General features: G+C 49.7%; 2 protein-coding genes across 2 annotated transcripts in view; one reads left to right on the top strand and one right to left on the bottom strand.

Annotated features, from left to right (window-relative positions):
• The window catches only part of LOC123768407 (protein spaetzle 3), a 109,235-nt gene extending 93,273 nt beyond the window's left edge, over positions 1-15,962 (bottom strand). The window contains exon 1 of the mRNA XM_045758901.2: positions 14,823-15,962. Coding sequence (XP_045614857.2) covers positions 14,823-15,134 — 312 coding nt within the window. The 5' untranslated portion in view covers positions 15,135-15,962. The remainder of the gene's footprint in view (positions 1-14,822) is intronic.
• The window catches only part of LOC123768412 (PR domain zinc finger protein 15-like), a 509,712-nt gene that overhangs the window by 139,596 nt on the left and 344,919 nt on the right, over positions 1-25,197 (top strand). The window lies entirely within an intron of this gene.

The raw sequence follows: 25,197 nt of genomic DNA, 5'->3' as shown, positions 1-25,197 counted from the left end.
ACCCTGACACTCAACATCACCCTGACACACTACCACTCAACATTACCCTGACACTCAACATCACCCTGAAACACTACCACACAACATCACCCTGACACACAACATCACCCTACCACACTACCACACAACATCACCCTGAAACACTACCACACAACATCACCCTGACACACAACATCACCCTAACACACTAACACACAACATCACCCTAACACACTACCACACAACATCACCCTGACACACTAACACACAACATCACCCTGAAACACTACCACACAACATCACCCTGACACACAACATCACCCTAACACACTAACACACAACATCACCCTAACACACTACCACACAACATCACCCTGACACACTACCACACAACATCACCCTGACACACTACCACACAACATCACCCTAACACACTAACACACAACATCACCCTGACACACAACATCACCCTAACACACACACAACATCACCCTAACACACTACCACACAACATCACCCTAACACACTAACACACAACATCACCCTGACACACTACCACACAACATCACCCTGAAACACTACCACACAACATCACCCTGACACACAACATCACCCTAACACACTAACACACAACATCACCCTAACACACTACCACACAACATCACCCTAACACACAACATCACCCTGACACACTACCACACAACATCACCCTAACACACTAACACACAACATCACCCTAACACACTACCACACAACATCACCCTAACACACAACATCACCCTGACACACTACCACACAACATCACCCTAACACACTAACACACAACATCACCCTAACACACTACCACACAACATCACCCTAACACACTAACACACAACATCACCCTGACACACTACCACACAACATCACTCTGACACACAACATCACCCTAACACACAACATCCCCCTAACACACTACCACACAACATCACCCTGACACACTACCACACAACATCACCCTAACACACAACATCACCCTGACACACAACATCACCCTAACACACTAACACACAACATCACCCTAACACACTACCACACAACATCACCCTAACACACTAACACACAACATCACCCTGACACACTACCACACAACATCACCCTAACACACTAACACACAACATCACCCTAACACACTAACACACAATATCACCCTAACACACTACCACACAACATCACCCTAACACACTAACACACAACATCACCCTGACACACTACCACACAACATCACTCTGACACACAACATCACCCTAACACACTACCACACAACATCACCCTAACACACAACATCACCCTAACACACTACCACACAACATCACCCTGACACACAACATCCCCCTAACACACTACCACACAACATCACCCTGACACACAACATCCCCCTAACACACTACCACACAACATCACCCTGACACACAACATCACCCTAACACACAACATCACCCTAACACACTACCACACAACATCACCCTAACACACAACATCCCCCTAACACACTACCACACAACATCAGAAATGTTCTGTGACAAGTTCCGAACTAGTTAGTTTAAGCGTCACAACAAATAACCCAGTCTGGTGACTTCAACAGTTTGCAACAAGTAATCCAAACTGCTTATGTCATTATCACAACCATTTTCAGTAGAACAAGAATGATAAAGTATGTTTCTCCCGAAGATAATATTGTGTTCGTATTTTCAACACAATCTGCCTTGTAGTCGTACAGAATTATGTCGCCAAAAATCTTAGACCTGGTGTCTGTCCTTTGGTCTCGAACTGTGTACAAGTCGATATGTGAGCCTGAGAGCCACGTCAAGCATCAGCCCTGTTCCGCCAAGTTCTCACAAGTCCAGCCGGGCCTCGGGCCGGGCTTGGGGAGTGGAAGAACTATCAAAACACCCTCCAGGTACATCCAGGTAAGTTTGCTATGGCTGGTTTCATGCGTCTTAAGTATTAGCCTGATAATTTACCATTAAAATCTAGGGATCATTTCTATCAATAATGGTGTATTTCAGTCTCTTATCTCTAGATAATTGGTTAATTATATTCGTAAAGCTTCCTTGATCAGCTTATAAGAACGTGTTATTTTCCCTAACACAACTTGTTCATTGACAGAAGCTTCGACTGATTACACGAAGCTGATTACACTAAGAACATTGTCATCTGAATTTGTTCATAAATAGTAGTAACTTATGGAAAAACAGCTTACCCCATCTTTATCTGCGCCACCTCTCTCTGTTCCAGCCTCTCCCTCCCAGCCCAGCTGGGTCTGTTCCAGCCTCCCTCCCAGCCCAACTGGGTCTGTTCCAGCCTCCCTCCCAGCCCAACAGGGTCTGTTCCAGCCTCCCTCCCAGCCCAACTGGGTCTGTTCCAGCCTCCCTCCCAGCCCAACTGGGTCTGTTCCAGCCTCCCTCCCAGCCCAACTGGGTCTGTTCCAGCCTCCCTCCCAGCCCAACTGGGTCTGTTCCAGCCTCCCTCCCAGCCCAACTGGGTCTGTTCCAGCCTCCCTCCCAGCCCAGCTGGGTCTGTTCCAGCCTCCCTCCCAGCCCAGCTGGGTCTGTTCCAGCCTCCCTCCCAGCCCAACTGGGTCTGTTCCAGCCTCCCCCTCCCAGCCCAGCTGGGTCTGTTCCAGCCTCCCTCCCAGCCCAACTGGGTCTGTTCCAGCCTCCCTCCCAGCCCAACTGGGTCTGTTCCAGCCTCCCTCCCAGCCCAACTGGGTCTGTTCCAGCCTCCCTCCCAGCCCAACTGGGTCTGTTCCAGCCTCCCCCTCCCAGCCCAGCTGGGTCTGTTCCAGCCTCCCTCCCAGCCCAACTGGGTCTGTTCCAGCCTCCCTCCCAGCCCAACTGGGTCTGTTCCAGCCTCCCTCCCAGCCCAACTGGGTCTGTTCCAGCCTTCCTCCCAGCCCAACTGGGTCTGTTCCAGCGTCCCTCCCAGCCCAACTGGGTCTGTTCCAGCCTCCCTCCCAGCCCAACTGGGTCTGTTCCAGCCTTCCTCCCAGCCCAACTGGGTCTGTTCCAGCCTCCCTCCCAGCCCAACTGGGTCTATTAAAGCCTCCCTCCCTCCCAGCCCAACTGGGTCTGTTCCAGCCTCCCTCCCTCCCAGCCCATCTGGGTCTATTCCAGCCTCCCTCCCAGCCCATCTGGGTCTGTTCCAGCCTCCCTCCACATGCAACTCTCTCCTGTTGAGTTGTGAGGCTCATCACCTTCCCGTCTTGGATCCCTCCAATCGTGACTGTCTTGATCTTGATCAGCGATCTTCCAGAGCCCAGCACCCAAGCCAGGCGTGTGTGTTCCCCGGCGCTGTACTCGCTCTTCCGGAGCCTGGTCTCAACCCTCTGTTGCATGAGAGACCATGCAAGGCTTCCCCGCTCAAGTCCTCCTCCGGCGACCAGGACTAAACGTGCCTCTTAAGTATAAATAACCTCGAGATACATCTTGTAATGCAGGACACAGGAACACATCTGTTCCCATGAGATATAAATCGATAGTTTTCCTGTTGAATCTGAACTCGCAAGTTCCGGTTCATCACCTCGTGGTATCCACTTCGCTGTCGTGTTGATGTGGACTAGCACGGTGATGGCGTGGTCGTGGTGGTGGTAGTGGTGTAACTTCAGGTTATAGTGACGCTAGTATCCTTTGCTGGTAATATCATTGAAATTACAGTTTACACTAATGGTGATAGTCACACTATGGCAGCAGTGGTGCCGCATCTGGAGGCTCTAGTGAATGCCGAATGTGGTTAAGCGGTGCCAGAAAGGAAGAGCCACACCCATCGTCCGGCCCTGAATGATTTACAATGCCTGTGGTGGCTTGGGCGTCCAGGGGAACGTGTAAGGCCAGGCTGGAGACGTCGCCAGAGGCAGTACCAGGAAATAGGTAAAGTTTAGGAATGGAGTAAGAGAGTGGAAAGAAGTGAGAAAATAAGGGAAAATAAGGGAATATCGGAGAGTGGATGGAGAGAAGGAAGGAAGGAAGGAAGGAAGGAAGGAAGGAAGGACGCTGATACAGCGAAGGAGAGATAGACGGAGGTAAGTTTGTGTTTGCCATAAGTTTACTTGCTCTTCGCCTACCGCCCTCTTCCTCTATGGAGGAAGAAGGAGGTAGGCGAAGAGCAAGTAAAGAATGGAAGCAATAGCAGTGATAAGAGAAGGAGGCCTGAAGGTGACACAGAGGGGGCGGACTGGAGGTGATAGATGGCACAGAGAAGCAGTAATTATCCTTCAAATCCATCCTTGCTCCCTCGTCACACCGTATATGTTAGTTTATCACACTGGTTTTTATTTCTTTATCCATTCATACATTTACCATCTCATTCATCAACTTGTGTGCCTGTGTGTACGGTCAAGAGGTCTCCAGCACGCAAGAGGAGAGGACGTCACTAGAGTAATCATCGTCATGGGAAGAGATGAGCCCCACCTTAACCCCTTACACAACTGCTCTCCAACACTGCGCGCCGACACATGCAAAAAGCATAGTTGTCCACACACGGTACATCTAGGCTCCCGCCTCCGGCTTCCCGCCTTGTAATGGTGGCTTCTCTCTCTCTGTCTCTCTCTCTCTCTCTCTCTCTCTCTCTCTCTCTCTCTCTCTCTCTCTCTCTCTCTCTCTCTCTCTCTCTCTCTCTCTCTCTCTCTCTCTCCAGTCTCAGCTGTGATGATTCCTTCTCACAAGAACTTGAACGTTTTGTGCCGTCCCTTCATGTTTGGTCTTGGTCCAAACCAAGTCGATTTTTTCCCCATTTTCATGGCCATCTTGTGGAGTGGACCACACACGCTTTCAATTATCAAACATCTTTGATAACGAATCCTGCAAGAACCGTCTGTGGAGCATTTTGTCAACTAATTTGTTCTCGCGTTATAGTCGTTCATAAGGCATTCGCATCAACATATTATAAACAAATAATTACAATAATATCCCCAGTTCCTTTAGCCAATAACTGAAATTGAAATTGAAATAAGTTTATTGAGGTAAAATCCACACAAAGGGATGAAGTAGCTCAAGCTATTTTCATCCCGTTCGGTACATCGTGTTAATACATACATATAAACACATCACAAACAATAAACATATTACCAAACATTCTGAGAGATAAACATATACATTTCCTCCTTTACATAAGTATAGCCAATAACTAACTTCTCCATTCAGAAAAGCAGCTGACTGCAAACATAAATCCGATTACAATTTAGTTTTGATGTTAACTCCGATGCTAAGAATACGGAACATAATGGAAAATATTTCCTGAACAAAACAGACGCTTGTATCCTCTCTTCCCCTCAAGCCCAAAGCTGGAAATATTCCATTCCAGGTTTTCCAGTCGTGACTTTGAGGCTTAACCTGAGCTACTTGTCTCAACGTGGGTGCTATGCTTGCTAATCTGCTCCTCCTTGTGCTCACTTGGCTCAGAAGCTCAGATCATAACGTCCCGTCTCGTACTCACGCCCAGGTCTACGGCATGCATATAGACTGTGGAGGGTCTCTTCAGTACGACGACAGTGAAGCTCTCTTACACGAAGAGGGACAGTGCCTGCCGTTCTGTTTATTGAACATTATAATGATGTAAAGAGGATACGGGGGACAGTGGCGTCCTTCAATGTGGTCATTGTGGTTAAGTGGCTCTGGTGGCGCTTGTGGCATTCACTCCGGCACTGGTGGCCCCGGGGAAGAGTGCCGAATATAGCTACGGAGTGCCAGAGGGGAAGAGGCTCACCGCCGACTGTCTCAGGGTCCTGAGCAAGGTGCCGAGAGTCACGAGTAAGAGGCACTCGCAAACACTCTCCGGAAGCTGATGCTCCATTATGAAAAGAACTTGTAAAGGAGAGGATAGGAGTATAAGGGTGAAGTTGAGGAAGGAAGGGAGGGAGGATGGGGTTGAGGGAGAGGTCATGTGCTGGGAAAGGGAGACGCTGAGACTCTACAGTTTATTCACCCTTAATACACTGTCACTTCCCTGTTTCTTTAGCCCGGGAGCTAGGAGGAAGTAGCAATGACATCACCTGAGGAGCGAGAACTACTCACCATGTACTCAACACGCTTGTACTCAAAGCGCCTGCACTCATCACAGGAGACTTGGAACGCACTTAGTAAACATTGTAACGAAGAGAACCTTCAGCGCTCTGAAGAGCAAAAACATTAAGGACAAAATTGTCTAAAGATATATTTTTCATCGACAAATATTCCATCCGCATGTTGAGGGAAGCATCACAGGATAATTAGCTGTGAAAACAAGTGTGAGATCCTGCCCGAAACGCTGCGCGTACTAGTGGCTTTACAAGATTGTAAATACAATGCTATGTATTCTCACAAACCCAATGTACCTTCTTGTATATAAATAAATAAATAAATAAATGATGATGATAGCACAATGATGCTGCGAGTTAGTGTGATGGTAAAGATGGAAGCAGATAACTGAGAGAGAGAGAGAGAGAGAGAGAGAGAGAGAGAGGGAGAGAGCTAATCCCCAACTGTTCTCTACTAATTGGAGTCCTGATTGTAAATCAATTGGCAGGTCATGTTCCAAGGGAAAAGCTTGTTGGATAAGGTGTACCCATGAGCTTCGTAAAGGGTTAACAGGAGTCAGAACTCTAATACTCCTGTACCCACCTCTGTAGATAGAAGAGAGAGAGAGAGAGAGAGAGAGAGAGAGAGAGAGAGAGAGAGAGAGAGAGAGAGAGAGAGAGAGAGAGAGAGAGAGAGAGAGAGTGAGTGTCTGTGTGTGTGTGTGTGTGTATGTGCGCGCGTGTGAATGAGCGAGTGAGAGTGTCTTGCTAACCTTAGTCTATTTTCCGAGCATGGGGAGAATCCCCACAGCTCCCGGCCCTCAGTACGGGACCCTCGGCCCCGTACTCTCAGCCGGCGACCGCGAACTTGACCCAAATAGCCACTAGCGAGCACAAGCAGGCAGGGAGGTTGGGGCTGGTAGTCACAGTGGTGGTAATGGTAGTTGTAGCGGCACCCAGAGCTGTTGTGTTGGTGATAGTATTGGTGGTGGTGGGAGTGGTAGTGGTGGTGGTGGTAGTGGTAGTGGTGATCGGGGGTGATGGTGGTTGCTATGGTTTCTTAAGAGAGGAATGGGAATACATAACAAAATCCATTTCCTTGTATGCAGTACTAGATAGACTAACCCATCAGGGCATTTTCTCCTCTTTCCCTGCACTCTCAGAATATGTAATGATGTTAAATGCTGAAAACCTGCTCAAAACTTTTGGACAAATTTTTATATATATTTCAGACGGTCACTTAACACGTGCTTGGCCTGCGAGTCGAGCCAGTTGGTGGTGGTGGGGGGGAGGGGATGATTGTGTTCAGGTGATTGGGTGTTGGGAGGAGGAGAGGGGCGGGGGGTGGGGGGAGCTGCATATGAGCAGTTTTGACGTCTTCCAAAGTTACTGCTACAAAACTTGTTCCGAGTAGCTGAATCTATAACAACAACAACAAACTCTGTTTAGTTATAGTTGTGTGTGTGTGTAAACTAAAGTCTTTGAAAATGTAATAAGTTATTACGAAACGCGTTCAAGTGTCGTGTCAGACTAGAAATAAAAATGAATTTTGGAGAATTGATTTTTCAGTTACCATCAACAGTGAAAAGAAATATAAGAAATATTGAGAAAATTCGTGTTAGAATTATTAATCTTATTTGTTCGGTCATATTTAATAATATATGTCTACAGGAAAGACTGCTACCAAAATATACTAACATATATATATATATATATATATATATATATATATATATATATATATATATATATATATATATGTATATATATATATATATATATGTATATATATATATATATATATATATATATATATATATATATATATATATATATATATATATATATATAATACAATCATATATATATATATATATTATATATATAATACAATCATTTCCACAAATACATATACATATCAATAATTCTTTTATATCACAAGTGATTGAACAAGAGGCTCACAACAGTCACTATACAAGGCACTTTACATCTACGGTGAACCACACAGTTACTCACAACAATCAACAATCGTGTAACTAGCTTCACAAGATTGTCTCTTGCTCAGCTAGACGAACTACGGCCCAATAAGTGCCTCTGTAACCCTTTCCACCACCGCCCACGGGATGGGTATGGGGTGCATAATGAAGAAAGGAAAAATATCTGGTTGTTTCGGAGATATAATCAGTTTGTGACATAAGAGAGAGTCAGGGTCAGTGGTTGAGGTGTGTTGCTTCCTGGTTGAGTTGTCATGGGCGGCAGGGCCCTCCCTGGTGGGGTGGGGTGGTTGTCGGGGGTTGTGGGACGGTTGTGGGGCGGTTGTGGGGCGGTTGCTCAAAGGGAGACTGGAACCCAGAAAGACTCTATACCATAAGGGAAAGACAATGAACACGAAAGAGAAAAAAACTTGGAGAGTGGATATAATTCCAGTATTATCAGTAGAAGCATATATCAGCAAGGTACTGTTAGGCAATATATGAAAATAGGATAAAAAAAACCCACTTGTATATTTGTGAAATTTATGTAAGGAATTTACACCAAGTCTTTCACACTCTCCTGAGTGCTTTGTCAAGGTCTGAGTGTGTGGTTAGGACCAGACTTATACCTCAACATCTAATCAAATCAGTGTCTAATGATTAGGCGTTGAGATATAAGTCTTGCTCTAACCACACATTCAGGCCTTGACAAAGCACTCAGGAGAGTACGAAAGATTTGGTGTAAATTAATGACATAAATGTCACTAAATACACAAGTGTGGGTGTTTATCATATATTACTATGTCTGTGAGAAGACATTACCATTATTTAATATATGAAAAGCTGGCAAACATTACAACGGGCGTTAAAATTCTAAATAAGGATTATTTCAAGGCAATATATCGCCTATGTGAGGCCAGTACTGATATCCGCACGTCGAAAAACACAAAATTAAACGGAAAAAAATGTGGAGGTCTGAAGGAAGACTTGTACCATATATAACATGACTAAGCTGCGAGGATAACAACCTAAGGGAACTCACAACCATAGAGGAGAGAAGGAGCAGCCTATAACCACAACATACAACACTGAGCCAAGGTGGACAAAGGCAGCCTGTTTAAAAGTTGGGGGAAAAATATGACAGGAGTATATTAGGGGAAGATGGAAACACCAATAAGTCGAAGAAATGTCACGAAGATCTGGTATATCCTGCTCAAGTGCTCAACAAGTGGAATAATCTGAAAGAGATTATAGCCGCCAAGTGTATCAACAACTTCAGGATCTTACCCAAGGAAAAAAACTTGAACATAAGTTAAAACAAACCAGAAAATCACCAGGTTCAATCAAACTAGTAGACGGGGGTCACATAATTAAACCTCACTTCCCCGTAGTCACTGATAGGTAAGTACTGTTAGGCAAGCACTCTTAGGTGAGATAAAAGCTTGGGGCCCCTCACACGCCTGGCACGGGAGACATCTCCCGTCACGCAGGGTGCAGTCGCACCTCCACAGATCTCCAGTATCATCTATTGATACTGGAAATGGCTTAAAAGGGCCACCACTTATGGGCTATTCATGCCCAAGCCACCTTTTGGGTGGCTTAATCTTCTCTCTCTCTCTCTCTCTCTCACACGCCTGGGGTTCAGAGTTCGAGTCTCCTAGAGCCCAGGTGGATGGGAGTGTTAGGTAAGCACAGTGTAAGGACTGAGTGTCCCGGACCTTGGGGGGGGGGGGGGAGAGTGACGCTTCACTTTTGGTTTGTCATAAAAAGAATTTAGGTATTTTGGTGTTCAGTGAGTGTGAGTATATTTATATTGCCCTTTATCTTCCTCTATATTTATCTCCCCCCCCCATGCTCTGTCACCCCCATCTTCTCTATCTCCCCCCATCCTTTTGTTCTCTCCCCATCCTTACTATCCCCCCATCCTAAATATCAACATGCTCGATATCTCCCTATGCTCTGTATATATCTTGTCATCTACTGTGTGTGTCTCCGTGCTCTGATTATAAGTAACTCTTTATACTCTTTATCTCGGTGTCCGCTCTAATCTTTGTGGCTTCTTATCTTCCTTGCATAATAATAATTACGTATCTTCAGGTTTTCCTACTTCTCTGTGTTCAGATATTTAATTTCCTCAGCAACTGTTATCTGCTTTCTGCCTAGTGTGGTTTACTCCCCTTCCCCCTTCCTCCCCCCCTTCCCTCCCCCTTCTCCTAAACACACACATATTTACATGTCCGTGTTTTCTGTTTAATTCTTATATTTGTACTATTCACAATATATTGTGGATAGTACAATACTATCTACCGCCATTCCTTGTCATCGCTGCTCATGTGGGGAACACCGACATATATATATATATATATATATATATATATATATATATATATATATATATATATATATATATATATATATATATATATATATATATATATGTTTACTTTAGGTCCGGACTATGTTGAGAACAAGTATTCTTGGCGGTTCTCCACTAAGCTGGAGCCAGATTCACGAAGCAGTTACGCAAGCACTTGCAAACGTGTACATCTTTCCTCAGTCTTTGACGGATTTGGTTACATTTATTAAACAGTTTGCAGCATGAATACTTGCCAATCAACTGTTGTTATAAACAGCCTCCTGGTGATTTTGAGCTCATTAACTTTTTAATAATTATAATCAAAGCCGCCAAAGATTGAGAAAAGATGTATAGGTTCCAACCCGTCCTCGACTCAACTCTATTCCATCCAGCGGTCGAACCCGTCAAACGCATTCATACATTTTAACATACTTTTCATTCAAAACTGGAATTTTCTCAAATATAAATTAATATTATAATATATTAGCATATTGTGCATATATATAGGCATAGGTTAGGTTAGGTGTTTAGGTTCTGTTGGCGATTATTTGTATTTGTAGTACGTGGGTGAAGCATTTACAGCGTTGTGGTTCGAACAAAATTCGTCAGTGAAGCACTTGTTCCGGAAGTGTTCGAACATCAACAGTTGTGAGTCGTGTGTAAACCGTTTTTCATTCATAAACAGCGGGTTTGGCGGGTGCATGGAAAGGACTTTGGCCTTTGTTTATGAGGACGGGGTGCACGGTCTTGCATCTAAACAGCCCGTCCTCGCATACAAAGATCCAAGCTCGTTAATCCAGCCGCCAAACCCCCTGTTTATGAATTAAAATCGATTTACACACGACTCACAACTGATGACGTCCGAACACTTCCGGAACAAGTGCTTCGCTCACGTCATCTGTTCGAACCACAATTCTAAAAACAGCCCGTCCTCCTAACAAAGACCCAAAAGGGATTCCATACACCCGCCAAATCCCCTGTTTATGAATGAAAAACTATTTACACACGACTCACAAGCGATTTCGTTCGAACACTTCCGGAACAAGTGCTCCACTGACGAATTTTGTCCGAACAACATTCGAGGACTGAATGCTCCAACAGAACCTAAACGCCTAACCTAACCTACGCCTAACTATACATAGAATATTTATGTATAATAATATTAATTTAAATATGAGAACAAACCCATTTTTAATAAAACAGTATGTTAAAATTAATGAATGCATCTGGGGAGGACGGCCGCTGCTTTAAACGGTCTAGTGGGAGGACGGTTTGGGTGAACTACTGTATAGCCCGTCATAGCGCTGCATTTGACGCAATTCAATGTCAGTCAGTTTATTTACATACGGGTGACTTGACGTTTAATCCCGACTGGCAGTCCTGCATCACAAGAGGTCGCAGAAGTAGTCCACGTTCAAATTAAAGTAAGTTTATTGTGTCCGCATGAGTTTGTGAATGTCACACAAGCAATCCGAAGCCTAATATGTGATATTTTAGGCTTCGTTTTGTAAATATATATATATAATATATATTTGTTGAGAAAAAGGAAATACATCCCAAAAGGATAGAGTAACGTAGGCTATTCCTACCCTCATCTATGTACGGTCCCTCAAGCGGCTCACATGCCCTTACAGCGCAATAACTAATCATAGTTATTGATTAATTTGTTCAATAACTAATTTGTTCAACTAATCATAGTTTACATTTCACATTCCCATGGTAATCACATGGCATGCTGTGAGTCTCATTGATTATGCTGCCCCTGTCATGACTTGTTTTGGTAAAGGCAGACTAAATAAGTTGGTGAAGGTACAAATAGAAGCCATGAGAATAATCCTCAAATTATTCTCAGGCCCAAGAAATACTATTACTATCATTATGACATGATTGAACTTATAGAGTATTGGGGGATAGAATTTCAGCGATAAATGAAGCTTCGGTAATTAGATTAATTAGAGGCGAAGTAGCTAATCTTCTCACTTCAATTGGTGGAGAGAAATGAATAATGCACGTGAAAGCATAATAAGGTCCTTATGTTCTAATGTTACAAAGCGTGATGTCCTTCAAGAACGTATTTCATTGCCAAAAAAAAACCAATTAACACCAACATGGGAGGAACACAATGCAGTCATTGTTCCATCTAGGTTTTCAGACTCTTATCTTTGCTGTGGTTTGGTATTTCATTGATAAGCGACTTCATCTCTTGAAATTGTATTGTATACCATTTTTCCTGATCTTCTCCGTCAGCATTTTCCACCACACGAGGTTGAACACTGCCATCATTAGTGAGTAGTTAATTTTCATGAGACTTTTCCATCCATAATACTCCATCTTCCCCCTCCGTTTTATTTCCCACTTCACTCCGTTTGCCATAACTTATTTTTTCTAGAGCTTCAATCTTCTTGTCTAACTTTTTGAGGTTTTTCCAAGATCTGTGTACAGTGCGCAGAATCCACAAAGCTACTCTGCACCTCATCACCACTAGGGTACTACACTTTTTCGGCTTCGTTTCCCACTAGGAAAGGTGCTTCGATATCCACTAGGCTATCCTTAATCGTCGCCGTGCCTTTCTCCCAAATGTTAGTCACAGAGGTTATCGCTATCTTCTTCACTGTTTCTTCCTTGTTCTTGTTGGGTGATCTTGCCTTCCTTCGGTTCTTAGTTTACCCTGCTTACGGTTGCCGGCTTGTTAGTTTACCCTGCTTACGGTTGCCGGCTTGTTAGTTTACCCTGCTTACGGTTGCCGGCTTGTTAGTTTACCCTGCTTACGGTTGCCGGCTTGGAATCTCTCACGTGGGACATAGAGAGGAACCACCATCGTGGATGCCTCGACAATTGCTGCAAGATGGAAAAATTTTGATGCTTTGCCAGTCTTGACTCTACACTGTCGCGAGTCATTCTTCTTACGACAATGCCAACATCTGGGGCCAAACTGACATTTCCAAGCTAAATGTCCCCAACGAGAACACTTCATGTATAATGTAGGCTCCTCAATGTATTTTGTCACTTTCCTGTATCCAAGTCCTTGTACAAAAAGTCTTTCTGGAGCCTCACCATTCAACAAGGCAACAATCTGACTTCGTTTTTCACCACGTACAGTGTTCGTCTTAGCCCAAACAACACTTTCATTATTGAGATGAAGAAATTCAGGATCCAAGTATGTCGGATACTTAAAAACAATAGCTTTAGCGTAGATTATTCCCACCTCAGGAGTAACCAAAACAATATTAAAAATAATAAAATAAATACAAAATAAAATGTTTATTCAGGTAAGGTACATACATACAAGAGATTTTACATAAATTGATCGATTTATAGATGGAGCTAGTACATACAGTGCCTAAAGCCACTATTACGCAAAGCGTTTCGGGCATTGTTATTCTTAAATCCGTCAGTCGTTAGATGTTCCACTGCCTCTCCTGTTCCAACTGTTATGTAGGGCCGGTGAACACCCTCTTTCAATAATGGTTCATATTAAACAAATTGCTTGGCTAATTAAACAGTCCACTTCAGCTTCCGATGAAAAGTTAGTTGACGTGTCGAGGGAAATAACAGCTACTTCCCTTCATTAATCTGTGGCCCAGGCTCTGTTTGTCCTGTTGCATTTTTCCCGTGAGATTTTCCTGCTGAGTTTGTATAGAACTTTGTAACCCAGGTCCTTGTCTGTCGTCGATCACTACACTTCTTCTGTCGTTCATCACTGTCAGTATCACTTAACACTCTATGCACAGTTTTCCGTTTTTGTCTCCTGGTCATTATTACCTGCAAAAGGCCTGGAGTCGTTATGTCACTGAGATCAAAGTCACTGGGTCACAAATTCACAACTTTCTAGAGTGCTTCAAGACGTACCTTTCCTCCACCATGGCTGGGATAGAACTCAGTACTCCACCTGTCCTAGCTTAAACCATTCATTATCTGTTCAGTATTTAACTGTTCATTCTGTTACATCTATTCCTTGACTGTTGTTACATTGCTTTGTTCGTTTCCTGCTTTATTACATATTGTATTTTATTAGTTTGTAAATAATTATATTTAATTATTATATTAGCTAAGAGATTATTTTAAAAACATTGGACACAACTTTTGCACGAGATTGGGGAAAAGGTCAAGGCCATGGCGACGCAAAGTACCTTGATCTCGCGTTGAGGCCAAATTCACATTTCAACCCTCAGGCTGGACGGAAGCGAAGGTTACATGCTAGAGCCAAGCTTACCTACCACGACTATTGCTGTAGTGAAAGTGTCTCGCTCGTGTTCATTGATATCTAACTTTCAGTGTAAACAAACACCCACACGCCCAGGAAAGTCCCCACCAAACTAGACACCAAAAACAAGTTTTTGTTTCGTTCCTTTCAATGTTCGCTCGTTGACTGCTGCTGTCTCGAGCGGGTGGGTACTGTGCCTTGCTGCTCCTGGTTGGCATTAGGTTAGGAGCAAAATGAGGTAGACAAAAGGCAAAATACAAACACATGGGGAGTACTCACGGGGAGTTGGACGAAGGTGGTGTTGGTGATGGTAGGGAGAGCGAGGCGTGGGGCCACAGCTCCAGGTGGGAACCTGCTGCCGCTGCTGCTGCTGTTCCTGAAGGCCACGGGCCCCTGCAGCTCCGACGGTAAGGAGTGCATGAAATTCTGGAAGTGGGTGTCGTCCTGCCCCAGGTCCAGGTACTGGCTGGGCACGCCGGACACGTGGTGGGGCCCGTGCTGCTGGAAGAACGGGTGCTGGGCTCCTGGCAGCCCGTGGTACAGTGACGGGTCGTGCACTGTGACGTTGAAGACAGCTGGGTGCAGCGTCATCTTGACACCTTGCTCACTAACTCACTCTACACGCTACAAAGATACTTTCTATTATACTTTCAAATGAATTTTGTTTTAAGCACCTTAGAAAATGATTGTCAGAGTAAACTTGAGAGTGGAGCGACAGGCGCCGTGGTCACTACACTGACGGTGCTGTGTAGTGTTGATGTCAAGCACCGAGACGGACTTGACACAGGCCGGGGCAAGAAACACTTACACTTCCGCCCGCTCCAGTATCCCAGCCGGGACTCTCCCCGCTGCTCCACTTCGCGGAACCTGCTGAGCGGCGCCAGCAGGAGGGGGAACACCGCTGCCGACTCTCAACACTACACACACGCTCTCTGCCCTTCAGGTGTGTGTTAGCCCAGCACCGACACCAAGGAGCGCCGGAGCCGCCCGACACGAACACACCGCCACAAGTCTGGAGCAGCGCCGCGCTGATCCCAGGATTCTCAGAGCTGTGAGATCAGCCCGAGAGCCGCCATGGATCTACTGCGAGTGTTGAGCCTGGTGGGGAGGTCTGGGACCCGGGGAGAGTGTCCTTCAGCGTGGAGCGGTGGGCGACGCAGCCCACTGTGACACTGACCGCAGTCAGCTAATACATCCCTTCAGCCTCTCCAAGCAAAACTATTCCTTCCTCCCTGTGATCTCTCAGGCTGTTGAGGGAAGATGGAAAGGATTAGAGAGGTAATTAGTCACGGTGTGGCAGAGGCGAGAGAGTCCTCAAGGCCGGCCGGAAGAGCCATGCTGTAGGTGAGAGAGAGAGAGAGAGGGAGAGAGAGGCGTTGCTCTCACTAACATAGAGCACCGTTACGATACTGGACTCCAACGGCAGTGTAGCGGGCCGCGTCTTACCAGCCAACCTCCACTCTCAACACTGACGCCCTCTTGCACGCACACACAATAACCCCTCCTTCCCCCCCTCACACACACACACACACACACACACACACACACACACACACACACACACACACACACACACACACACACACACACACACACACACACACACACACGCTGCTACACAAATATTACCAATCCTTCGGACATCAATAAACATATTTACCAACCGACTAAAGTCCATTATAAACCACAATGAATAAAGTCACCAGTAAACCAAGAATAATAACAGGCGAACCCAACGACTTGGTCCAAACACCCAGTTTACTGTTGGTGCTTCCCTCACTGTCCCCTCACTATCCACTCACTATCCCCTCACTGACCCCTCATCGACCCCTCACTGATCCCTCACAAGAATGTTGAAAATGTACAGCGGACACGCCGGTCTCACACCACGGCCTACCGTCACCCTCAAAGACGAGCTGACTGGCCGATGCCTGGCTGGCTGGCTGCCTGACTGCCTGACTGACTGGCTGGCTGCCTGACTGACTGACTGGCTGGCTGGCTGGCTGGCTGGCTGGCTGGCTGGCTGGCTGGCTGGCTGGCTGGCTGGCTGGCTGCCTGACTGCCTTGCTGGCTGATTGCCTGCCTGTCTGGTTGGCTGCCTGCTTGCTTGCCTGGCTGGCTGCCTTGCTGGCTCGCTGCCTTCCTGCCTGGCTATCTGGCTGCCTGCCTGGCTGACTGGCTGCCTACTTTGCTGTCTGTCTGGCTGTCTGCCTGCCTAGCTGACTACCTGCCTACTTGCCTTGCTGGCTGGCTGGCTGGCTGCTTGCCTGCCTGCCTACTTGCCTTGCTGGCTGGCTGTCTGCCTGGCTGGCTGACTGCCTGCCTGTCTGGCTGGCTGCTTGCCTGGCTGCCTGACTGCTTGCCTGCCTGGCTGGCTGCCTGACTGCCTGCCTGGCAATCAGCCAGGCTGGTTAGTTATTTTGTTTTCGGTGGATTTTTGAGTTGCTCATTTGAATGAATCTTCGCTATTGAGATGTTTGGCTGGAAGGAAAGTCTGTGCACAACTGACCTAGTTGTGCTTGCGGGGGTTGAGCTTTGGCTCATTGGTCCCGCCTCTCAACCGCCAATCTACTGATGTACAGATTCCTGAGCCTATTGGGCTCTATAATATCTACATTTGAAACTGTGTATGGAGTCAGCCTCCACCACATCACTGCCTAATGCATTCCATTTACTAACTACTCTGACACTGAAAAAAGTTCTTTCTAGTGTCTCTGTGGCTCATTTGGGTACTCAGCTTCCACCTGTGTCCCCTTGTTCGTGTGCCACCCGTGTTAAATAATCCATCCTTGTCTACCCTGTCTATTCCCCTGAGAATGCTGTATGTGGGTGTACCTGCCACCCCCCTTGTGACCCATGACCTCCACCCTTGTGACCCATGACCACCCCCCCCCCTTGTGACCCATGACTACCCCCCCTTCTGACCCATGACCACCCCTCCTTCTGACCCATGACCACCACCCTTGTGACCCATGACCACCCCCTTGTGACCCATGACCACCCCCTGTGACCCATGACCAACCCCCCCCCCTTGTGACCCATGACCAACCCCCCCCTTGTGACCCATGACCACTCCCCTTGTGACCCATGACCACCCCCCTTGTGACCAATGACCACCTCCCTTTTGACCCATGATCACCACCCTTGTGACCCATGACCACCCCTCCTTCTGACCCATGACCACCACCCTTGTGACCCATGACCACCCCCTTGTGACCCATGACCACCCCCTGTGACCCATGACCAACCCCCCCCCTTGTGACCCATGACCACCACCCTTGTGACCCATGACCACCCCCTTGTGACCCATGACCACCACCCTTGTGACCCATGACCACCCCCTTGTGACCCATGACCACCACCCCCCTTGTGACCCATGACCACCACCCTTGTGACCCATGACCACCACCCCCCTTGTGACCCATGACCACCCCCTCCCTCTTTGAGAACAATGAAATGGAACAAAGGATATGAAAAAGTTCATTACTGAGTCATGAAACCCAAACAGACCAGTGAACAACCACTGGCAGATATTCAAGAAGGAAAATTTGGCAGGAAACACTGCCCTTGATTGAACATTACAGTGAACATTACAGTGAACAAGAGATAAGTTCCTAATTGAGTGGAACGTGACTCTCGTTTAGTTATTAGAGTGGCTGAGGACTGTAATCTTTTATCCCGTTATCTAACAAGGTCTTAGTGCAAGGAGATACCATTCAAGACGCAGGGGCCACACACACACAGCACCACCACGACCTGCAGGAGCCACACACAGCACCACCACGACCTGCAGGAGCCACACACAGCACCACCACGACCTGCAGGAGCCACACACAGCACCACCACGACCTGCAGGAGCCACACACAGTACCACCACGACCTGCAGGAGCCACACACAGCACCACCACGACCTGCAGGAGCCACACACAGCACCACCACGACCTGCAGGAGCCACACACAGCACCACCACGACCTGCAGGAGCCACACACAGTACCAACCCTCTCAGGCAATGTTTTCCTGATCCTCCCCCCTCCCCTACACCCCTCTCCCCTACACCCCCCTCCCCTACACCCCTCTCCCCTTCACCCCCTTCCCCTTCTCCCCCCTTCCCCTCCCCCCCCCTCTCTTACCTCACACTCACTTCTCGTAAAATCTTGATTGCGTGTTCCCGCGCTAACCAGCTCGTTCCTCGTGTCGTTGAGTTGACTCAACATGTGTTGGCGAGGTGTTGGTGGTCCTGTGGTGCTCTGGTGGTGGTGTTGGTGGTCCTGTGGTGCTCTGGTGGTGGTGTTGGTGGTCCTGTGGTGCTCTGGTGGTGGTGGTCCTGTGGTGCTCTGGTGGTGGTGGTGGTGGTCCTGTGGTGCTCTGGTGGTGGTGTTGGTGGTCCTGTGGTGCTCTGGTGGTGGTGGTCCTGTGGTGCTCTGGTGGTGGTGGTCCTGTGGTGCTCTGGTGGTGGTGTTGGTGGTCCTGTGGTGCTCTGGTGGTGGTGGTGGTGGTCCTGTGGTGCTCTGGTGGTGGTGTTGGTGGTCCTGTGGTGCTCTGGTGGTGGTGGTGGTGGTCCTGTGGTGCTCTGGTGGTGGTGGTGGTGGTCCTGTGGTGCTCTGGTGGTGGTGGTGGTGGTCCTGTGGTGCTCTGGTGGTGGTGGTGGTGGTCCTGTGGTGCTCTGGTGGTGGTGGTGGTGGTCCTGTGGTGCTCTGGTGGTGGTGGTGGTGGTCCTGTGGTGCTCTGGTGGTGGTGTTGGTGGTCCTGTGGTGCTCTGGTGGTGGTGGTGGTGGTCCTGTGGTGCTCTGGTGGTGGTGTTGGTGGTCCTGTGGTGCTCTGGTGGTGGTGGTGGTGGTCCTGTGGTGCTCTGGTGGTGGTGGTGGTGGTCCTGTGGTGCTCTGGTGGTGGTGGTGGTGGTCCTGTGGTGCTCTGGTGGTGGTGTTGGTGGTCCTGTGGTGCTCTGGTGGTGGTGGTGGTGGTCCTGTGGTGCTCTGGTGGTGGTGGTGGTGGTCCTGTGGTGCTCTGGTGGTGGTGGTGGTGGTCCTGTGGTGCTCTGGTGGTGGTGGTGGTGGTCCTGTGGTGCTCTGGTGGTGGTGTTGGTGGTCCTGTGGTGCTCTGGTGGTGGTGGTCCTGTGGTGCTCTGGTGGTGGTGGTCCTGTGGTGCTCTGGTGGTGGTGTTGGTGGTCCTGTGGTGCTCTGGTGGTGGTGGTGGTGGTCCTGTGGTGCTCTGGTGGTGGTGTTGGTGGTCCTGTGGTGCTCTGGTGGTGGTGGTGGTGGTCCTGTGGTGCTCTGGTGGTGGTGGTGGTGGTCCTGTGGTGCTCTGGTGGTGGTGGTGGTGGTCCTGTGGTGCTCTGGTGGTGGTGGTGGTGGTCCTGTGGTGCTCTGGTGGTGGTGGTGGTGGTCCTGTGGTGCTCTGGTGGTGGTGGTGGTGGTCCTGTGGTGCTCTGGTGGTGGTGTTGGTGGTCCTGTGGTGCTCTGGTGGTGGTGGTGGTGGTGGTCCTGTGGTGCTCTGGTGGTGGTGGTGGTGTTGGTGGTGGTGGTGGTGGTGGTGGTCCTGTGGTGCTTTGGTGCTGCTGGTGGTGGTCCTGTGGTGCTCTGGTGCTGTTGGTGGTGGTGGTCCTGTGGTGCTCTGGTGGTGGTGTTGGTGGTCCTGTGGTGCTCTGGTGGTGGTGGTGGTGGTCCTGTGGTGCTCTGGTGGTGGTGGTGGTGGTCCTGTGGTGCTCTGGTGGTGGTGGTGGTGGTCCTGTGGTGCTCTGGTGGTGGTGGTGGTGGTCCTGTGGTGCTCTGGTGGTGGTGGTGGTGGTCCTGTGGTGCTCTGGTGGTGGTGGTCCTGTGGTGCTCTGGTGGTGGTGGTGGTGGTCCTGTGGTGCTCTGGTGGTGGTGGTGGTGGTCCTGTGGTGCTCTGGTGGTGGTGGTGGTGGTCCTGTGGTGCTCTGGTGGTGGTGGTGGTGGTGGTCCTGTGGTGCTTTGGTGCTGCTGGTGGTGGTCCTGTGGTGCTCTGGTGCTGTTGGTGGTGGTGGTCCTGTGGTGCTCTGGTGGTGGTGTTGGTGGTGGTGGTGGTGGTGGTCCTGTGGTGCTCTGGTGGTGGTGGTGGTGGTGGTGGTCCTGTGGTGCTCTGGTGGTGGTGGTGGTGGTCCTGTGGTGCTCTGGTGGTGGTGGTGGTGGTGGTGGTGGTGGTGGTCCTGTGGTGCTCTGGTGCTGTTGGTGGTGGTCCTGTGGTGCTCTGACGGGCTGTAACCACCAGTTCCATCAACCACATTGCAGATGCTAAGCTCCAGCTCTTGGATCCCACCTCTCAATCGTCAATTTAAACTGTATATAGAGTTCTGAAACATCTCAAGGTTTGATCCTATCTACATTCGAGTGTGTATATAGAGTCTGAGTCCTCTACTTCGGTTACTAGTTCAGTCCCCCTTGATCTTTCGGACGCTGGAAACGATGGTTGTAATATCCAGGTGATTACAGCAGGTAATAGCTCCACGCTAGTTAGAGTGCCGTTTTTGTTTACCGTAGCATTTGCTGTGGTTATTTTGTATGTGGTGATCATGTCTTCATTGGTGTATGTGTGTGTGTGTGATTCATTCCCTGCTCCCTGGATGCCCCTGAGGCAGGGCGGGTGAGTCTGCCGGCTCCCACCAGAGGTCACCCGGTTGTGTGACACCTGCCTCACCCACCCCCTCACACCCACCCTCACCCCTCACACCCACCTTCACCCCTCACACCCACCTTCACCCCTCACACCCACCTTCACCCCCGGAGTCCCACAGGGCTCGGTACTTGGACCCATCCTGTGGACAGAGACTACAGGATGACCTGGACAAACTGTAGGAATGGTCTAGAAAATGGCTGCTAAAGTTCAACTCAGGAAAGTGTAAGGTAATGAAATTAAGCGAAGGGAGCAGAAGGCTGAACACAAGGTACCATCTGGGAGGTGAAATCCTGCAAGAGTCAAAAAGAGAGAAAGATCTGGGAGTTGATATCACACCGAACCTGTCCCCAGAGGCCCACATCAAAAGGATATCATCAGCGGTATATGCTACATTGGCTAACATTAGAACGGCCTTTAGAAACTTGTGTAAGGAATCGTTCAGGACCCTGTATACCACTTATGTCAGACCAATCCTGGAGTATGCAGCTCCAGCCTGGAGTCCATACCTAGTTAAACACAAGATAAAGACAGAGAAGATTCAGCGGTATGTCACCAGACTTGTTCCGGAACTGAGAGGTATGAGCTACGTGGAAAGGCTACGGGAGCTGAACCTCACGTCCCTGGAAAACAGAAGAGTAAGGGTAGACATAATAACCACCTACAAAATTCTCAGGAGAATTGTCAGGGTGGACAAAAACAAATTATTTAACACGGGTGGAACATGAACAAGGGAACACAGGTGGAAACTTACTGCCCAAATGAGCCACAGAGACAGACATAAGACAGAATTTGATCAGTGTCAGAGAAATTACCAAATAGAGTGCTTTAGGCAGTGATGTGGTGGAGGCTGACTCCATACACAGTTTCAAATGTAGATATGATAGAGCCCAGTAGGCTCAGGAACCTGTACACCAGTTGGTTGACTCTTTGGTCCCGCTTCCCAACTGTCAAAGCTCAACCCCCGCAAGCACAACTAGGCGAGTACTTAAAACCCACTAACACACCGGTGGAGCTGAGCACAGCCCCGCTCCTGTGCCAGGTAAGTCCACTACGGGCTCACCATATCCCGTGCTACTTGGTACTTCTTGTTACCAGTAGCTGAATCTACAACAACAATAAAAACAGCAACCGGGCAGCTGGTTGGTCTCTGGCGTCCATCCTGGTCTCTGGCGTCCATCCTGGTCTCTGGCGTCCATCCTGGTCTCTGGCGTCCATCCTGGTCTCTGGCGTCCATCCTGGTCTCTGGCGTCCATCCTGGTCTCTGGCGTCCATCCTGGTCTCTGGCGTCCATCCTGGTCTCTAGCGTCCATCCTGTTCTCTGGCGTCCATCCTGGTCTCTGGCGTCCATCCTGGTCTCTGGCGTCCATCCTGGTCTCTGGCGTCCATCCTGGTCTCTGGCGTCCATCCTGGTCTCTGGCGTCCATCCTGGTCTCTGGCGTCCATCCTGGTCTCTGGCGTCCATCCTGGTCTCTGGCGTCCATCCTGGTCTCTGGCGTCCATCCTGGTCTCTGGCGTCCATCCTGGTCTCTGGCGTCCATCCAGGTCTCTGGCGTCCATCCTGGTCTCTAGCGTCCATCCTGTTCTCTGGCGTCCATCCTGGTCTCTGGCGTCCATCCTGGTCTCTGGCGTCCATCCAGGTCTCTGGCGTCCATCCTGGTCTCTAGCGTCCATCCTGTTCTCTGGCGTCCATCCTGGTCTCTGGCGTCCATCCTGGTCTCTGGCGTCCATCCAGGTCTCTGGCGTCCATCCTGGTCTCTAGCGTCCATCCTGGTCTCTGGCGTCCATCCAGGTCTCTGGCGTCCATCCTGGTCTCTAGCGTCCATCCAGGTCTCTGGCGTCCATCCAGGTCTCTGGCGTCCATCCTGGTCTCTGGCGTCCATCCAGGTCTCTGGCGTCCATCCTGTTCTCTGGCGTCCATCCTGGTCTCTGGCGTCCATCCAGGTCTCTGGCGTCCATCCTGGTCTCTAGCGTCCATCCTGTTCTCTGGCGTCCATCCTGGTCTCTGGCGTCCATCCTGGTCTCTGGCGTCCATCCAGGTCTCTGGCGTCCATCCTGGTCTCTGGCGTCCATCCTGGTCTCTGGCGTCCATCCAGGTCTCTGGCGTCCATCCTGGTCTCTGGCGTCCATCCTGGTCTCTGGCGTCCATCCTGGTCTCTGGCGTCCATCCTGGTCTCTGGCGTCCATCCTGGTCTCTGGCGTCCATCCAGGTCTCTGGCGTCCATCCTGGTCTCTGGCGTCCATCCTGGTCTCTGGCGTCCATCCTGGTCTCTGGCGTCCATCCTGGTCTCTGGCGTCCATCCTGGTCTCTGGCGTCCATCCAGGTCTCTGGCGTCCATCCTGGTCTCTAGCGTCCATCCTGTTCTCTGGCGTCCATCCTGGTCTCTGGCGTCCATCCTGGTCTCTGGCGTCCATCCTGGTCTCTGGCGTCCATCCTGGTCTCTGGCGTCCATCCTGGTCTCTGGCGTCCATCCAGGTCTCTGGCGTCCATCCTGGTCTCTAGCGTCCATCCTGTTCTCTGGCGTCCATCCTGGTCTCTGGCGTCCATCCTGGTCTCTGGCGTCCATCCTGGTCTCTGGCGTCCATCCTGGTCTCTGGCGTCCATCCTGGTCTCTGGCGTCCATCCTGGTCTCTGGCGTCCATCCTGGTCTCTGGCGTCCATCCTGGTCTCTGGCGTCCATCCTGTTCTCTAGCGTCCATCCTGGTCTCTAACGTCCATCCTGGTGTCTAGCGTCCATCCTGGTCTCTAGCGTCCATCCTGGTCTCTGACGTCTATCCTGGTGTCTAGCGTCCATCCTGGTCTCTAGCGTCCATCCTGGTCTCTAACGTCCATCCTGGTGTCTAGCGTCCATCCTGGTCTCTAGCGTCCATCCTGGTCTCTAGCGTCCATCCTGGTCTCTGACGTCTATCCTGGTGTTTAGCGTCCATCCTGGTCTCTAACGTCCATCCTGGTGTCTAGCGTCCATCCTGGTCTCTAGCGTCCATCCTGGTCTCTAGCGTCCATCCTGGTCTCTAGCGTCCATCCTGGTCTCTGGCGTCCATCCTGGTCTCTGGCGTCCATCCTGGTCTCTGGCGTCCATCCTGGTCTCTGGCGTCCATCCTGGTCTCTAGCGTCCATCCAGGTCTCTGGCGTCCATCCAGGTCTCTGGCGTCCATCCTGGTCTCTGGCGTCCATCCAGGTCTCTGGCGTCCATCCTGTTCTCTGGCGTCCATCCTGGTCTCTGGCGTCCATCCAGGTCTCTGGCGTCCATCCTGGTCTCTAGCGTCCATCCTGTTCTCTGGCGTCCATCCTGGTCTCTGGCGTCCATCCTGGTCTCTGGCGTCCATCCAGGTCTCTGGCGTCCATCCTGGTCTCTGGCGTCCATCCTGGTCTCTGGCGTCCATCCAGGTCTCTGGCGTCCATCCTGGTCTCTGGCGTCCATCCTGGTCTCTGGCGTCCATCCTGGTCTCTGGCGTCCATCCTGGTCTCTGGCGTCCATCCTGGTCTCTGGCGTCCATCCAGGTCTCTGGCGTCCATCCTGGTCTCTGGCGTCCATCCTGGTCTCTGGCGTCCATCCTGGTCTCTGGCGTCCATCCTGGTCTCTGGCGTCCATCCTGGTCTCTGGCGTCCATCCAGGTCTCTGGCGTCCATCCTGGTCTCTAGCGTCCATCCTGTTCTCTGGCGTCCATCCTGGTCTCTGGCGTCCATCCTGGTCTCTGGCGTCCATCCTGGTCTCTGGCGTCCATCCTGGTCTCTGGCGTCCATCCTGGTCTCTGGCGTCCATCCAGGTCTCTGGCGTCCATCCTGGTCTCTAGCGTCCATCCTGTTCTCTGGCGTCCATCCTGGTCTCTGGCGTCCATCCTGGTCTCTGGCGTCCATCCTGGTCTCTGGCGTCCATCCTGGTCTCTGGCGTCCATCCTGGTCTCTGGCGTCCATCCTGGTCTCTGGCGTCCATCCTGGTCTCTGGCGTCCATCCTGGTCTCTGGCGTCCATCCTGTTCTCTAGCGTCCATCCTGGTCTCTAACGTCCATCCTGGTGTCTAGCG

Source organism: Procambarus clarkii, chromosome 35 (assembly GCF_040958095.1).
Source record: "Procambarus clarkii isolate CNS0578487 chromosome 35, FALCON_Pclarkii_2.0, whole genome shotgun sequence".
NCBI classification, from domain to species: domain Eukaryota; kingdom Metazoa; phylum Arthropoda; class Malacostraca; order Decapoda; family Cambaridae; genus Procambarus; species Procambarus clarkii.
The sequence above is the reverse complement of the archived record's forward strand: the minus strand, read 5'-3'. Positions and strand labels throughout refer to the sequence as shown.